The 17,988-nt window shown below is 41.2% G+C and overlaps 1 protein-coding gene and 1 long non-coding RNA gene across 5 annotated transcripts in view; both read right to left on the bottom strand.

Moving 5' to 3' along the window:
* Nucleotides 1–3,163: 3,163 nt before the first annotated feature.
* Nucleotides 3,164–6,124, bottom strand: LOC128408399 (uncharacterized). Its single transcript, XR_008329064.1, has 2 exons — nt 6,065–6,124; nt 3,164–5,428 (listed from the first exon to the last, which is right to left on the bottom strand). It is a non-coding gene; the product is annotated as an uncharacterized LOC128408399 (long non-coding RNA).
* Nucleotides 6,125–6,942: 818 nt separating this feature from the next.
* Nucleotides 6,943–17,988, bottom strand: part of FGD5 (FYVE, RhoGEF and PH domain containing 5) — a 144,811-nt gene continuing 133,765 nt past the window's right edge. For 3 of the 4 annotated variants that reach the window (XM_053378066.1, XM_053378064.1, XM_053378061.1), the window contains exons 15-21: nt 15,354–15,453; nt 12,950–13,087; nt 11,987–12,089; nt 11,192–11,322; nt 9,061–9,189; nt 8,544–8,692; nt 6,943–7,279 (exon numbers count right to left, since the gene is read on the bottom strand). In XM_053378066.1, the coding sequence (XP_053234041.1) occupies nt 7,243–7,279; nt 8,544–8,692; nt 9,061–9,189; nt 11,192–11,322; nt 11,987–12,089; nt 12,950–13,087; nt 15,354–15,453 (787 nt within the window). In that variant the 3' untranslated portion in view covers nt 6,943–7,242. The remainder of the gene's footprint in view (nt 7,280–8,543; nt 8,693–9,060; nt 9,190–11,191; nt 11,323–11,986; nt 12,090–12,949; nt 13,088–15,353; nt 15,454–17,988) is intronic. The other variant, XM_053378065.1, reaches the window with a different exon arrangement.

Raw genomic sequence — 17,988 nt, 5'->3', positions numbered from 1 at the left:
TAAAATTTCTGTGAATGATTGATTTTTAAATTATATTTGCTGTAATATAGGCCATTCAAAATAGATACATGATAAATGGCATGAGGTTATAATTTTTTTAAAAAGCCTTACTTCTCTGATAGCATTCTCAATAGATCTGATCTACCCAATGGAGTTGAAAATTGCTTTATGCTTTTTCTAGAAAACTAGTATTCTTGGAATTCAAACGGAGCCTAATCTGAGGGCTGCTTGTGTGTATTCTCTTCAAGAGAACATCCCTCCCTCCACCTAGCTCACAAGGATAAGTTTAAGTTTCTATTCTTGTTATTAACAGACATAAGTTTGTTGCTGTTCCTGAACTTGGCAAATGATGGATTGTTATTAAGCCAAGATATCAAACAATTATCCTAGAAACCAAGAACCCACTGCAAGGAGAGTTCTTACAGACAGCACTCTATTCTAAAATTGATATTCTGCAGCAAAGATAGGCCACCAAATAGAAACAAACCCCAGCATTGTTTCCCTCAGATAATATCTGCTACACTATTAGCTCATTCACCTGCTTGTATCCAAGTTGATATAGGCCATAACCTGCCAACAATGCCTTTCTGCTCCCTACCTATGACAAACAAGTTAGTTTTTGAAAGAAAACATGGGCATACAATTGATATAAAAGATGGCAATATTCAGAAATCGCAACATTTCAGTATCCCAAGACCCTCTGCCACTGATCTCAAGTCACCATTCTCCAACAAAAGAACAACAAAGGGACACTCAGGTGTGAAATTGCTGAACTAGAATTTATCAGTGAGTTTCATTCTACTGGTTTAGGACTCTTCTGAAACCAGTAAGTCCTGTCTTCCAGCAGAATGAAACTTTTTCAAGCCTCATTGTTGTAGGGGAAAGGGAATGGTTAACCCACCCTCCCCAGCTTCATTATCCAGGAAGAGCACCTTCCTGCCAGCAGTTAGGCTGGGGAAAAGTTAAAATAATGTTTTCAAGCTCCATTGCCTGGAGGGGAATCTGTGTGCATGTGTGTGGTGTATGCATACCCATATATGTGTGTGATTTGTGTGGTGCATGACCACCACTGGATGCAGTCCCCAGAGGGTTGCCAAAGAGGGCTGCTCTAGCTGAAAAAGCTTACTACCCTATGTCAAGCCATCACAAAGTTGCATTTTTGTCTAAATCTGGGTGTTGGATTGAACTTGTGTCAAGATGATAACTGACTGAAGCAGTTCAAGTTGTTATATTGGATGTAGTAAAAACAGGACAATGGGAAACATATTAAAAATCCAAACAATAGCCTGTTTGGCCTTTGTTTCACCAGAGGTTGGCACAAATGAAAAGCTCTGTAGACTGCCTATGGTTCATGTACATGGTGTGCTGAGGGCTTTTAAGGAAGAACATAATCATGGAAGTAAAGGGTATATAACATACCTGATTTGTGTGGTGTGATTCACACCAGACAGACAACTGGTTGCATGATTACAGTACTTCCAACTGGTTGAGCTGTGCTTTATAAAACTTTCAAAAGATGTTTAAACAACTCTTCATGGTAGAGGATCCTACAAGTATAAAAATGCCTCTTGATAACTAATTCTGGCTTATGCATGGCTGATTTAGAGATGAAATATTGATCCTGTTTCCTATAGTAATTTGCAAATATAGTGTGGGGTGGTTGAGAGAGCTATAAGAACATGCATTAAATGTGTTTTAGCAGGCACCTTCACTGTTCTCTTTTTGGCACCTGCTAAAAACATTCCTGTTTAGAGACCCAGAACTATTTTAATATTTTAACTTTTGTATGTTTTAAAGTACAGTTGTAATTTTTTCTTGATTCTACTGTTTTATCTTTTGTAAACTGCTTTGAGGTTTGTTTTTACAATCAAGCGGCATGTAAATTTTATGAAATAATAAACAATGAATAATGATGATAAATAGCCACAATGCATGGAGAGACATTCAACAGGATAGGGCTCATTCAAGAGGTGAGCTTTTTGTGTCCATGTCTATGAATACAGGCATCTCAACTTGCCCAGGGGTCATGTTCTGGGGAGAACACATAAAGACAAAATCACATATAGTCAAAAGACATTCATTTGGTTCAGTGGCGGATGGAATTGCCAAAGGTCCCCCCCCCCCCGGATGCCAGCCTTTATGCCCCCCCCCCTTTATTTCAAATTGCTAAGTGCATAAAGCTGAATGCACACAAGTTATATGTGCATAAGTTGCAAATTACCTGTACTATATAGCAGCCCAAATCATACAAGCTGCTGCTGATAGTAGTCTCATATTAAGGATGTTTTATGCTAAAACCAACCCTTTGAAATATATACAGAATACACATAGAATCATAGAATTGTACGGTTGAACGGGATCCCAAGGGTCATCTAGTCCAACCCCTTGCAATGCAGGAATCTCAGTTAAAGCATCCATGACAGATGGCCATCCAACCTCTGCTTTAAAACATTCAATGAAGGAGAGTCCACCCCCTTCCAAGGGAGTCTGTTCCACTGCCAAACAGCTCTTGCCATCGGAAAGTTCTTCCTGATGTTAGTTGGAATCTCCTTTCTGGTAACTTGAAGCCATTGGTTTGCGGCCTAGTCTCCAGAGCAGGAGAAAATAAGCTTGCTCCATCTTCCCATGTGACAGCCCTTTAGATATTTGAAGATGAGTATCCTATCTCCTCTTTTCCAGGCAATGTTGGATCCCTGATATTTTAGACTTAAGCTTATACCAAACTGCACACAGCAATTACAGCAATATTGGCAGCAAAGGCATGCATGACCAATCAGTCCAGTGCCCATTTGCTAGACAGTATTGTGGCTTTCTCATTAGGTAGATGGAGAGTGCCACCACAGCAAACCAACATTTGTAATGCAGAAATAAATTAAGCTTTTTATTTATATACAGCCTTTTATTTATATACAGCTATAGATTTCTTGTCTAGCTAGGCTGAGTCTCTTGCTCCTGGTAATTCAGGCATAGTGGAGCATGCATACATGCATGCAGGGTGTTGGTTGGCTAAATGCCCCTGCTCCAAAAGAAGAGAGAGAGGGTATTTTCCCTGGGAAGTTTAGAATTCATTGCAAAGAGTATCTGCCAATTTTATAGGTTCAGGATTAATTTATGTAAATACTGATTTCCAAACCAAGAAGAAATGGCAACAAATTCCTAGGGACCTGGTATTTTCTCATTTTATTTTTCCATGTTTCTTAAAACCAGAACTAAATAATTACTGTATTTTTACAATGAAATTTGAGTAGTTGTTTGTTCTGCGGACTTCATACAACAGTAGTTAAATGCTAGCACCAAAATATCATAATACTGTTATTCTGTAGTGCATATAAAAAAAAACACAAAGCAAAAACATTTAGTTACTTACAGTGCAATCCTATATCTGTCTACTCAGAAGTAAGCCCCACTAAGTTCAATAGGGCTTATTACCAAGTAAGTTGCAGTCTTAACCTGGGAGTCAATCCCACTGAACTGGTTTAGTTCTGAGTAGACAAGGTTGCACTGTTAAGTGTGTTACATTTGGCATTTAACATTCTGTTCCTGTCAGTGCAATTTTTCCCCCTTCTGCGCCTCCACTTCATAATAGTATGATTTTAGCAAACCCAAATTTGAAACCGGAAATGTGACTGAAAGTTAACTTATTTGAAGGTAATGTGAAAGTTCTGTTTTCATAATTCATTTTTATATACTATCTGCTTTATGAAATAGAAAACTTGATAGTGAAGTAACAAATCCATGCTACTGTGTTTATTTCCTCCCCTAAGACACATAGATTATAGAAACACAACAAATAATTGTGTGTTTGAATTGGTGTGAACCTTTATACAAATGGGGGAAGATCAAACCCAGTCAAAAGTCTAATTAGGAGTTCAGGTCAGAGAACATAATATAAATACTAAGGTTATTATTATTATTATTTAACAAAAATGTATTTTACTGTACATCTGAAATTTTTGAAGGTACTGTAACTTTAAAAATGAATGAAAATCTGTTTTGCTGAAAGATACAACAATATACTGATGCTGTGTGTCACAAAGACTGCCACTAAGGTACCAGTCCTACTTGGATTTGCTTGCCTAGAAGATCTCAAAATAAGCATTTGGGACAGAAATGTGTAGCAGTGTATTGGTCTATTGTGGAACTGATAGTATTGACATTGCAATATCCACATGGATTATGATATTTGATTAACACAATGCTTAAAATCCCCAACCTAAACACTTATTTGGTAATGCAGCATTAGGCTATGTCACTTTAATGCAATACTATGCCTTCCCCTCTCCATTACTTGGGTATAAAACACAGCTTTTCAAGCAAAATAATGCACAAACCCTTTGGATCAATGGGTACCATACCTAAAACATGGCTTCGCTCTGGTAGTCTCAGTGGCTTTAAAATGAGGCCCATCCTCATAAAAACCCTTGAAAGAGCAATCCAGTTTTAGTATGCTCTGCCACTGGAGTTCTAAAAATGCTTCTCTAGGCTTTAAGAGAGTGCTTTTCTAAAAACAGTGTGGAGATGTTTATTTGTGTTACTGGCCCTGTTACCTGACATCATAAAGACATCACATCAGCCTCTTCTGTGGGTCCTGCTACCATCACCTACTGATGCACTCTTGATTGAAAGAATGAACCAAAGCCCAGATTTGCAAGTGAGCATTGAGGGAGACAGTATCTCATTCCGATAACCAGCTGCTACGTTGTGTGAAATCCACTTACATTTTCATTTACTTAATTTCTTGTTATATTTATACCCCTCTTTTCCTCCAGGGAGCTGAAGGTGGCGTATATGCTTCTCTCCCCCCCCCCCCCCAGTTTTATCCTCACAACAACCCTGTGAGGTAGGTGAGGCTAAGAAAGATGGTGAGCATCATGCCTGAGTGGGATTTTGAATCCTGGTCCTAGTGCAATATGCTAACCATTATACCACATTGGGTATTTAAATACTTCCCGTCAGAGCCTGATTAAAGGTAGCTTGCAAACCCATGGAGCAGTATGAGTACGTGCACCCACTGGAGATACACTGCGAGGTGTAATGGCTGCTACACATCTTCGTAATCCTTTGCTAGACAAGGAAGCATTAGTGGCTATGGCCACAGTATGCTTACATTTGCTCCGTTGGCAGAATACAGTGGAATACCAGCCACCATTCTTGAAGTGAGTGGCACAATTAAAGAGTGTAGTTGTGTATATTTCCTTGGATGAAGCAATAGCCCCACTAAGGCACTCAGATGCACATGGTTGCCATCATATGAACAGCGGTTGGCCCTGCTCTTGTGCTTGCTGCTTTCCCCCACCCTACACATTGCAGGAAAGGTCTTAAGCAGGGAGCCTGCTTTAGGCTTGTAGGTTCCTAGATGTTTTACGTGATCAGGGTTCTAACTTGGCCAAGGAGCCTATGCACATACAACAGGTTTGTGTCTTAAGACCTTCATGCATTGGGGAAATGATTTATAATGAAATTAAGAAGGTGCTTAAGTGTACCTTTCACAAAAAACCAGAGGCTTTTCTCCTGGGCATGGTAGGCCAATTGGTGTCAAAGAAAGATAGGATGTTTTTTATGTATGCTACAACAGCAGCGAGAGTTTTACTGGCAAAGTATTGGAAGACACAAGAACTACCCACACTGGAAGAGTGGCAGACGAAGGTGATCGACTACATGGGATTAGCAGAGATGACGAGCAGAATCCGTGACCAAGGGAAAGAGACGGCGGAAGAAGATTGGAAGAAATTTAAACTTTATCTTAAAAATATTTGTAAAATTACTGAGTGTTAAAATGTTATGGGTAAAGCATAACAGATTTGCAGCGATAAATGATTGGATAAGAGGAAAGAAAGAGGTTAAAGAAAGGAATTAATAATAATTTGGATCAGGGGTTGCTGGAAAAAAAGTTCAAAACAGAGATGCAGAAAAGGGGGGCATGGGGAAGTCGCTGAAATTGGGTACATGGAAAAATCTATGAAATTATACATGTTTATATGTTTGTTTGTTTGTGTTTGTCTTTTGTATTGTTTTATATTATATGTGGAAAAACCAATAAAAATTTTTATAAAAAAAAAAAGACCTTCATGCATTGAAGATGGGGATGTAAGAGATTGCCACTCATATGTTTAAAGTACCACTGTAATAGTCATGGCTTCCCCCAAAGAAACCCAGCAACCGGGCAAAGGGTTGTTACCAGAGCCTTCACTAAGCCACACTTCCCAATTCTCAAACTACACTTCCCAGGATCCTTGGGGGGAAGCCACAGCCATCAAAGTGGTGCAAGAGTGCTTTCATTGTATGGTGTGGGTGCAGCCTGAGTGCCGGAATAGAGCTGGTGTAAACTGTGAATGGAGTATTTCTCTCAGCTTTCCTTACCTTGCCACCAAAACAGTTAAATGTTTTTCTGCCTTTGGAGTTAAGTGCTGCTGACACTAGATTTGGATTATGAATCTTATTACTATATTACTACTAAAAATCTGATGCCCTCAGCGATTAAAACAGTATAATAATTCTAGATACAATCAGTTTCAGACAACCTTATGTGAAGGTTTGCAATTAATTAACATCCTCTGGAGTGGAGATGGATGTATTCTTCAGTAGAATCGGGTTGGGACTTGCAGAGGACTGGTGAAACAGGTAAGAAAGAAGACTTACCACCATCTATGTAAATGCCAAGTTGAATTAACCTTTTTGTTCCTTACCATTGAAATGGTTTACCATTGTGTGGTTTAGGCACATTTTCTTTGGCAGGAATTCCAATAAGCATGAGACAGTTTCACCCAGGCACTGTAAATGGATTAGTGGTATGTCAGTCCAGAATTATTTAGATAAGAAGCTGTAATCTGAATAAAATTTAGGAAACCATACTTCAGCTTCATGGCTGACAGAGAAACAAGCTGATGATACTCTCTAAGTAAATAGGACTGAACCAGTTGCTATGAGTGACTTAAGCGTATCTTTTTGAAATAATGCATACATTTATTCTAAATCTTGAAAATATGCAACTGTATTATATGGGAGCGGAGTACAGCGAAGGATGAACTTGAACTTGCAGAGATAGAAAAAAGGACCATAAATATTCCTTGTTTTAAAGGTTTCCACCTGTAAGGGAATAAGCTTGAGGAAGGAACAAAATAGTCTTATACAAGTTCTCTCCTGTGTGTTTAGCCACATAGGGATATATACAGTTTCTTCCAACAGAAGGGTGCTGTTGCAAATATAAATGTGTTCATTCAAAGTCCACTTGGTTGATAACTGCTATAATACAGATGCTTCCTCCATGGCTTCAATCCATCTAAGAAAAAAAAGAGTAGAATCATAATCATCTTATTGTATGTCTCTGTTCAAAAGCTCATGCAAGAATTAACACGCATATGCAGAATGATGCATAGCCTAGACTTGATTTTTGGGGTTACGGGAACATTGTTCAGTTTGCAACACTGGCTTTTCATCACCTGTACTATAGCTAGGATGCCAGATACCTTCCGCACTTCCCTATTTGCATGGAAGATGGTTGCTATAATGTATGGACAGCTGTAGATACAAATAGGTTTCAGATTTGCAATCTTATACACACCTTGAACTCAGTGGTTCTTACTTCCAAGTAGATATGTGTAGGATTGTGCCGTAAACCTCCTGCTTGTATGTTCCATTGCTCCATTATTATTATTATTTTAAAAAACATAATATGCCACACAGGTGAAATTTGGAAAATACTAGAATGAGTTGCCTGATGCATTTTCCATCACAGGATCACTTATTCACACTATCCCTTATTTGTATAAACATTCACTTGTGTTTGCATAAGTGCATAGCTTCCATATCAACCTATGGCTGGCTACAATTACAGGTAAATGTAAGCTGCACTGTAAATTACAAGCATTCATGGTTTGGTAGGAAACAAACCTACCCTAACAGAATATCATGTATTCCCACGTATGTTCAAGCACAGCAATTACAGGCGCATTCTAAGACCAATACATAACACTCATTGGCCCCAAGTAACATGATATGCTTGGACTGAGCAACTCCCAATTACAGTGGTACCTCGGGTTAAGTACTTTATTCGTTCCGGAGGTCCGTTCTTAACCTGACACTGTTCTTAACCTGAAGCACCACTTTAGCTAATGGGGCCTTCTGCTGCCGCTACGCCGCCGGAGCACAATTTCTGTTCTCATCCTGAAGCAAAGTTCTTAACCTGAAGCATTATTTCTGGGTTAGCGGAGTCTAACCTGAAATGTATGTAACCTGAGGTACCACTGTATTACACCAGAAATTCATTTGCCTTCACAGAGCTTCCCTATCTGCATCAATCCAAACCATCTCAGACCCTTTGCCATGGCCAAGCCAATTCTGTTGCTGGGTTAATGCTTGCTGGACTGTTTGTGTTAACAGATTGCACTATGTAAAGCTGATGCAAAAGCAGTTGTGCGTATTTAGCAGCATTCAAAGAGCTTCAAAAAGGAAGTGAGAGCACATTAGAAGAGCTAGAAGCATTGCAAACAGTGTTTCCCCCCACAGGTTAGTATGTTATCGTGGGCAGATCAAACACTCAGTACCTCTGTGCTGAATTGTTATCCTCTGCTCGGAAGCTATAAAACAGAGTTTGCTTGTGGTAAAGATGGAAAACTGCATTCACATTTCCGCCTTCCTTTTCTGGGGCAATTGTGAAACCCAGCAAAGGCAAACTCTCTGTGGCGACTTTATCCTGAAATCAGTGCAGAAGGGAAGATGGGCTTTAGAGGGAGGGAGTGCTACACACAGAGATCTGAGCTCTGAGAAAGAGAGTAGGCCCGTTTCTCATTGTACAAGTGAGTATGCCCTGGGGCCTCAGCAAAATATAAACAAAGCTGGGTTCCAGATAACCATCTTCGGAAATCTCCCACTTGACGATTGTAGCGAAGTTCAGTGGCACATTTTAATGATCCTGAAGTGTCCTACAGGTTTAAAATAACCATTTTATGCCGGTGGGGGATAAGAGTTATCAGTGCCAGATACACTTTCCAGTTCTGTGCATGTAATGTGCAGTACATGATAGATAGCCTAAGAATGATCTCAAATGACAGCAAACCTTACCTCGCTCGCTGTGTAGGTGTAGAGCACTTTCCCTTTAATGACAAACCACAGCTTTTTCCAGTGCCTTTTCCCCTTCTTACATCTGCTGAGATAGCCACTGATAGAAGAGCCCTCTCCTGAAGCTGCCACCTGTAAATGGGCAAGAACCAAACCATTCATGACAACAAATGCCTTGGAAAGGAACAGATTAATTTGAAGGACCAGGAATGTGCCCCTCCCCTCTGATTTAAATAGCTTTCCATTCAGATATGTACATACCTCTGAAACAAGCATCCATGTCAGTAGCAAGAATATTAAAAGCATACCGCTTTGCAACCAAATGGACCCTTTGCACAACCTAGGTGTGTGTTCCCAAATCTTTGGCCATGCTGCCCATTTATACTACTAGATTATGTCTACCTGGACAAGGGACAGTAGTTCTGAATAATGATGCACATGATGGGGTTTTGGTGTCCAGAACATTGTAGAAAGCACAGACCAATATTTACTTGGCAAAACAGCATTTTTCAGTGAGATGGAAAGTAAGGTTGATGCTGCTAGATTAGGACAGTTCTAACTACTAATAATTTGAAACACAAAATGCTGTGGCACTCAGGTAGTTGGAAGATACAAAACTGGAGTACAAGACCATTCTTGTGGATTATCCTAGTGATATTCACAGTGGCATCTCTTGAATCCTAGTGTCTGTTAGTCCCTATTTCTGGCAGGAACCCCCACATTAAGCAAAACAGCATATGACATTTATAATGCTTCACCTTGGATATTTTTCAAAGTGCATAGAGAGGCTGTAGTTCACATGTATTTTGCCACTATACTGCAGTCCTTTGTTGAGGGGAGTTTGTTAACTGAAGAGACGCAAAGGGGTGCTTTGGTCTTTATTAGCATTGCAGGGATGAGCGTTCACAAGCCATAACCTAGTGCACTTCCATCACCCCTCTCTTCTGTTGCAGCCACAATGAGGTCAGAACCACCTGATTCCCATTTTTAAACCACAGCTCACTGTGGTTAGCTTAAACCCTGGTAAGTGAACAAGCAAGGGTGATAAAGCCACAGTTTGAACTAACCACAGTTCCCATGAGTTTGAATGTAATGGAGCTGTGGTTAGTTTAAAACTAGAAGCAGATGCTTCTGATCTCACAACTGCACCAGATGAGGAGGTGGGGCAAGCTCATTCACTAACAGTAAACCACAGTTTAATGCTGCATCTGAAAATGGACTACTTACAGTTTATTTTTATTTAATTGATGTTTACGCATTGAAATGTGTTTTCAATTCCTTAAAGCTACACTGCTGTGCTTATTTTATTTTAAAAGGCTTCCAACTGAATTAAAGGTAAATATGTCCATATATCTGAATTTTATTTGCTTTTATTGCAATCGGATAAGTTTAGCAGTGTGAATCTAGAAGTTAGTAAGGCCAACACATATTTATTTGTTACATTTATATCTCCCATTTCACAAAAATAAGAAATGCCCAAGGCAGCAATGACACTAAAGTCCACTGCAGAGTCCATATATTCTTTTGACTGTGAGAAACTAACAGTGGGAAACTGTTTCAAGTGAGAAACCCTTGATCTGGGCTAGCTGGTCTTGCTTCTGCTTCACCCTCTGGGATTGTTGGGTGTAACTACTAATAAAATGCAGTATTGTTTTGATACCAGCTTTGGTTTCAAAATGGACAGAGTTTTGTCCCTAGAAGATTGTGGCAAGGTAACTTGGGACAATACTAAGTTGCAACCTGTGACATTTCAATCTGTTCATGCTGCCCTCATTTTTATACATCTCAGTTGTGATCAATTTGACAAGGAAGCGTGTTGACAAGGAAGTGAATAAAATATGGTTCCATATTGGGTGTTCGTGCGTGTGTGTATGTATGTAAAGTCTGTTTAAAAATGCTTTTAATTGTTTTTTTCAGATGGAAACATGAGAATTCCCCCCCCCCCATTTTATATGTTTCCATTCTAGAATATCCCTTGGTACAACAGCATATCCCAGTAGAAGCTCACAGTGACACAAATGATGTGCAGAGCAGGCTAATTCTGCAATGGAGAAAATTACATATACTGATCATAGAACATGAGCATTCCTGTCTTTTAGTTTCCTTGCCTTTTTGCAGGCATCCTTGATCCTACCTCCAAAAGAGCTGAAGGGATTTTCTTTTGTCTTTTGAAGGATGAGTAGTGGATATTGTGGAAGACAGAAGAGAAGGCACTGCCTGAAAACCTGGATGAACTTGTAGGGAAGCTCACACTTAGTGGCCGCTCTGCAATAGTAGATACAGGAAGAAGGGGAAATAATTATTTGCTGTGCGGGCCGACCCTGTTCTGTATTCAAGTAACAGATCCAGTCTCAAAGCACTTCATTATTATTTCTTGCAACTGTTTCCCACCCTTTCTCCAGAGTGATTAGGACAGCATGCACAGATTTCCTTACTTCATCTTCCCAATGGCCCTGTTAGGTAGGCTAGATTGCAAGACTGAATATAGCTGAGCTTAGGCTTTTCGGTTCAAGTCAAACACTCATCCTACACCACCCAATTGGATCTCTAAACTCTACACACGAAAGCCCATTGGTCTGACTAGGATGTGGCAACAATGCATAAAAACACCCCTCAATAATTAAGGGCATTTCACACAAGTCAAAACTTCTAGGATATTCTTCTCTGGGAACAAATGTGATCTTTGTGTACTGACTGACCCTACATCAAGCACAGTATAATGTTTTCCCTCCAGGAGTGGCAGGGTATAGCTAATTGCTCCAAAGAGAACTGGTGCAGTAACCAGCTCATGCCTGCTGCCTGAATCAATCTTGCTGGATGGCTGGTGAACACAAAATTAGTTCTCTGTCATGGGTGTCTCTGTCAAAAAGTGCTGCTCTCCAAGAAGCCTTTTGCTTTTGGTATGTGAGGCGGGACAGAGAGGACTCACCTCTCCTCCTCAGTTCAGTGTAGCAGCCATCACAGACTTTTGCAAGCCGATCTTTGAGGTACTTCAGAGGATACTTGTTTCTTGAGCAATTTCGGCATATAATCTACAAGAACAGAAGATGTGGTATGTATGCATTCTGCAGACCAGTGAGACATGAGTAGAAAACATCCAAAAGAGACTTAAAAGCAATCCAGTCCAGGACCATCCAGTCTCATCACTGCCACCACTGCATATTCATCCAACACTCAATGCAATTTGCCCTGAAGCAGAAACCAGGTACATTAAGCAGAGGACAGGATAGAGAGCTTGAGATGACTCATGTAATGAAACAAGTCTCTTTAATTCTATTTCCTGGATAAAACCACATTGTTTGTCATCTTCCACTTATGTGTGGCCGTCATTCTTTATAGTAAAGCTATATCCTGCCCATCATCTTCTGAAATGAGTAACAGCAGCATCAGCACCATGTCAGGGATCAGCCTCCACAGGCCTTCTGGAAGCACTGTAAAACTGATCTGTGCTTGACTACAGTCCCAGCTGTGTTCATGAAGCACAGGGCAATGCTGTTATGAAATCCAGTTATGAGAGCCAGTGTGGTGTAGTGGTTAAGAGCGGTAGTCACGTAATCTGGGGAACCGGGTTCGCGTTTCCGCTCCTCCACATGCAGCTGCTGGGTGACCTTGGGCCAGTCACACTTCTTTGAAGTCTCTCAGCCCCACTCACCCCACAGAGTGTTTGTTGTGGGGGAGGAAGGGAAAGGAGAATGTTAGCCGCTTTGAGACTCCTTAAAGGGAGTGAAAGGCGGGATATCAAATCCAAACTCTTCATCCTATGTGTAGAAACGGCATCTCCACTTTTGTCATAAGCTGCTAGAAAGTCCTACTTGGTGCAATGAAGATATTTTGAGCAGAGTGCTCTTAGTTGCTAAGATATGTGAAAACAGCCAGATTTAACATGAATTACCTTCCCACATGCATGGCAATGATGACGTCTCAGCGTGAGCTTGAAGTCACAACCGCAGTTCATGCACATCATTACGTGAGACACGGGTACCAGGGTTGGAGGTCTCTCACCCAAGGACATTCCCAGCCTTTCCCGAAGCTGAAAATATAATGCAAAAATGCACTGGCTTTATTCTTAGCTCTGCCACGTAGTACAGGCTATGCTTCACCTGAACTACTCACTGGCGGGTATGTGCATTGGGATTCAGTGCTAGCCCCAGTCTTTTCACCGTTCAGCATGAAAAGTGCAACCCACAAAAACCTGATCTGGTGGGTCCTGCTTCCTTGCAATGGCAGTAGAGGGGGTAGGCAGTGCCTCCAAGGCAGTGCTTTGCATGTTCATTATGTGCAGACTTCTAAAGAGTGGTTGCATTTGGGACGATGCCATCTCAAAGAATGGCAGTAGATGCAGACAGTGATGCAATAGATACGGACAGTGATGCCTTGGAGACATCCCCCCCCCAACATTCTGAGGATCAGTCAAGAGGGTGCCATTCCTCCAGTAAATGGAACATGCATGCGCAACACCATCTTTGAGTCACTTCCTCTTTTCTAGCACCATTGTAACAAGAGACCGAAGTCTGCTACCCTAGCATATTCCCAAAGCTTCCAAATGAAGCATGAAATGGCTGCATGTAGGGAGCTGGCTCTGGATTCACCCTAAAAATCCAGACGGAGTCTAGAACTGCTCACAGCAGGCAACTACCACAGGATTTAATTGAATGGAAAAGAACATTTTATTGCTCAGTCCCAGACAAGTCTACTTTTTATGATCGCCTAAAAGAAAATAATGCATATGTTGTAAAGCTACACTTAGGCCAGATACACACTATTGTTTATCATGAATGAATGCATATCCATTTTGCTATATGTGCAAATAAAGAGGTGAATGCAGCACACAGTTGTGTCTACATGCACAAAACTTACATCTAGGTAGGAAATTGTATGTGAAGCAGGCTTAAACTGTCACTTTACGATGTCTTAGGACATCTAACAAATTGTATATAGATTTAATTTCATTAACAACCCCAAATCTAGTGTTCAGTCTGGATTTTTACTGAATGCATAGGTTCTTATTCCAAATCTTTATCTGTCCTCAAAAAAACGGAAGGGGATTTTTTTTTTTAAGAAAAAATGTTCCCAAGGTGCTAGTTTGCTTTCAGTTTGTACAATAGTGTGCATACAGGTAGATTCATCTGGAAAGGGGAATACTTACCGTATGTGGGAAGAAATATAGAATTGCACTGGAATTTTTTTTACTTATGTCCTTGCAAAACATTTTTCAAGCCAACTTTTATTTACAAGTTACAGTACAGAGAATCTTGTATTGTTCTTTTGTTCTCTATTTCTTGTTTTATGTGATTTTTTGTTTAATATTATCGCAGTGTCTGTTACCCTTGCATGTTATAAATATTTAAATTAAAACAAAACACATTTAAGCACAGAGAACCAGGGTTGAAAATAATCAAAAGGCCATCCAGTGCAGCCTCAGCAGGACCACCCACCCACCAATTCAAACATCAGTCTGTGAATCCTGGACTATCACATAATAGTGCTTTGCAAAAATAAAACACCAACTAATGCTAGCCTCATTACAGCAAGATACCTGGAGTCCCTCTGTATCTCATTGCACAACAATAAAACTGGAAAGAATTTTAAAATTCCAGGAGCAACCACATGATGGATGAATATTAAACACACATGCTTTGGTGACCTTTGCTGTCTAGCTTTGGCAGGGCAATTTACATGAAAATAATCCAAATGCCTGGCCATAGGGGACTCTTTTCCTTGTTGTTGTTAGCATCCCTCTATCTCAAGAGACAATGGAGTGCACCTGCAGAGGTGAAGTAAAACTGCTGCATTAGCAGCACCAAAGTGACCTCCCCATGGCACGATCCTGGGCAGTGTGTATGGAGATCCTGAGCTGCCCAGACAACAAGACCCCCTCCCCTTTTGCCCTCACTGATGTGCTCCAAAGGAAAGCAGAGCAATACCGTAAGTTTGACACCAGCTTGGCTGCAGGAGTTGACAGAAGGAGGCGTACAAGGCACCATCCAGCCGTTTTAGGGACTGCACTCTGAATTTGTGTAGGGTTTACACTCCCAAAGATAACCTGCAAGGTTAAGCATCAGAGTTTTCCTTGTCCTAGGTGGGCTACCTTCCCAGGTTTACAAGCCCCATCTGCCTCTCATTTTTCTCTACAGTATGTGCAGAAACCGTCCTTCTTGACCATTGGACCCACTATTGGTCTTGTCCACTCAATCTGCTGGAGCCTTTCTTCACATGCAAGGGAAGTCCCTAGCTCATGGAGGGTCTTCTTAAACCTACTCAAATAGGTCAGACAAGCCACTGGAACATGCTCTTACTTCAACACTGTTGTGAAAGGCAGCTGTAGTGTGAACTCTGTAGTCATCTGGGATACATCTACTGATGCAGCTGTACCACTCGTCCCTTTCAGAGCATGAGCTGTGGAGAGAAATGCAAGCAACTTGGTCAGAGTTGGGCATCCTGTTTCTTAACGGCAGGATTTTGTCCTTAAGATTCCTTTCCCCTTGCTCTTCTTCTGGCTGTCCACGGAGGTCATGCAAAGCCCTCCCATTCATAGCAGTCTGTCCATGTGCCCTTCAGGAGAGGAAATCTGCACTAATCTGAGGTGCTTCGAAATGAGTCTTAATTTGTAATGCGTTATGTAGATGTCACAAACGAGTCAATTAAATTGCAACAACAACAAACGAGTCGTAGAAGACACATTTTTGTTTTACAAAAACACTTGCTGGATTTCCCTTGGGAAAAATACATTTTTGATGCCAACGACATTTCAAGGCTGCAAAAAATGACAACCCCAAAACTTGCATGCAAGAGCAGTAAGCCCATACTTCTGCAGACATTAGAGGTCGCTGTTGCACTATGAAAAGCTTTCAGAGAGTAATTCTTAGGGAGTTAAAACTATTCCACCTGCTTTGCAGTTCCTCTGCAACTGGCATATGGGTATCTTTATGTTTACCCCCATAGGGCAAATAGCAGCTGAAGGCAGGTAGGGTGTGAAGAAATAGATTTAGAGCACAAAAAATATGTGCAAGTAAGGGCTTGTCCGTGCTTCTGCTTGTCTCATGCCTAGAAAGCACAGGTCTGAGCAGTTTTGGACCCAAGTGGCTTTGCCTTTGTCCTGCTGCTTTCCCCCAGAAAACCTGCTCTTTGGTGCTAAATTGGAACAAATGACAAACTGCGGAAACTTGATTGCTGTTGGTTCCAATTCAGTGCTAAACAAGGGGTTTTGCTGGATGAACCCTAAGGACCCCTCACCTCCATTGCCGGGGATCAGAAGTGAATCCCCTTCCCAGCAAAACTGCATTTGCTTTTTCCCAAAAACATGGGAGATCTAATTACGAATTTCCTGCCCTCTCATCTAGTTGTGAGAAAATGGCTCAGTGGTCACAAAACCCTGCTCCATTGGAAGTTTTGTCTTGCTGGTGCTCTAAACCTCCCTCTGTCTTGAAGTTGAGAGAGAGGAAGTGCCTGAAGCAGAAATTACAGCTTGTAGGCTGAGCAGCCGTAAGAAAGTTAAGAGTGGGCAAGGGTTAAAGGAGAGCCAAGATATCAAGCTGAAGAGCATCTGTAAAGGGTTGATCCCCTGATCCCTCCTGCGCTGCATTCCAGCTTCTTTCTAGTCTCATGTGAAATGCCATTTGAAGAGTTCTGCATTTCAGTCGGTTAGAAGCCCTAGATTTTATAAAGTATTGCTGGGTTGCACGATACTAACGTTGCAGGTTGGTTGGTGTAACCATTGGCAGGGAATGAGACCAATGGTTATTACAAGAAGCTAAATTAAGTTCCCCTTTGCAAAAAGACATTAGTTCCAAATTTAGACTGAGGGAATTTTGTATCAAAAGCATGCAGGATGCTGGTGACTTTGCTCCTCAGTGAGTGTGCAGTTCTGAGCTCTCTGAACTTTACAAAGAATTGACACTTGAGATATATGTATTTTAGGACCCACCCTGGTCTTGTGACTGTAATCCGTTTTACACTGGTTTTCATGCTGTGTTTTAAATTGCTGTAACCAACCCTGCAAATTTGTGGTGGGCATGGACAAAAAATAGAAATTAACAGGAGCAGCAGCAACATCTTAATGTGACCTGCTCTTTAGTTTCTGTATAAAATCACCACTAGCATCAGTGCTGGGCCTGCAGCATTGCCCCTGTTATCTCTCCAGCTTGTGCTCTTGTGTGCGGTATCAGGCAAAGACATCTGAGACTAGTTTATCTTTTGTGAAAGAAAACCAGAAGCTGATCAATGGTGCTTGACTGAGGCTGAATCCCCACACCCCCATGAGCACTTAACTGTGAAAAACATCAGCTGCTATAAAACTCAATTACCCTGCTGGTGAGAAGAAGGCCCAGGACAGAGGCATAATGAGATGAGATACCTTGCGTCACCTTGCGTCTGTGCCTCCCAGCTTTATTTACTCTCCACGTGCTTCCCGCACCCAAGTCCTTACTTGCAAGATGGTTTCCATCTATTAAAGACCTCTGATGTTTGCATTGCCAATCTTAGAGTTGGAAGGGGTCCAATGGTCATCTAGTCCAACCCCCCTACAATGCAGGAATATCAGCTAAAACATCCAAGACAGATGACCATCCATCCTCTGCTCAAAAACCTCCAAGGAAGGAGAGTTCACCACCTCTCATGGAAGTCTGTTCCACTGCCGAACAGCTCTTACTGTCAGAAAGCTTTTCCCGATTGTAACTTATTTCCAGCAGGACTTTTGTTCCTTTATTAACAACAAAAATTTAATGGGTAGATTTCCCTCTGCCCCAGTACCACTTCTGAATGCTAGGGAGAGCTTCATGCAGCTGATAAAGGCACAAGACCCCTCCCAACCCACCTGAAATGCTAAATCAAGACTAGCTGAAATCTCTGGATATATACATGCATTTTGGAAATAATGGGAGGAATTCAATGTAGCACTAAGGAGATTGCTCTGTCAGGCAAGCAATGCTTCTC

Source organism: Podarcis raffonei, chromosome 2, assembly GCF_027172205.1.
Source record: "Podarcis raffonei isolate rPodRaf1 chromosome 2, rPodRaf1.pri, whole genome shotgun sequence".
Lineage (NCBI taxonomy): Eukaryota > Metazoa > Chordata > Lepidosauria > Squamata > Lacertidae > Podarcis > Podarcis raffonei.
The sequence above is the reverse complement of the archived record's forward strand: the minus strand, read 5'-3'. Positions and strand labels throughout refer to the sequence as shown.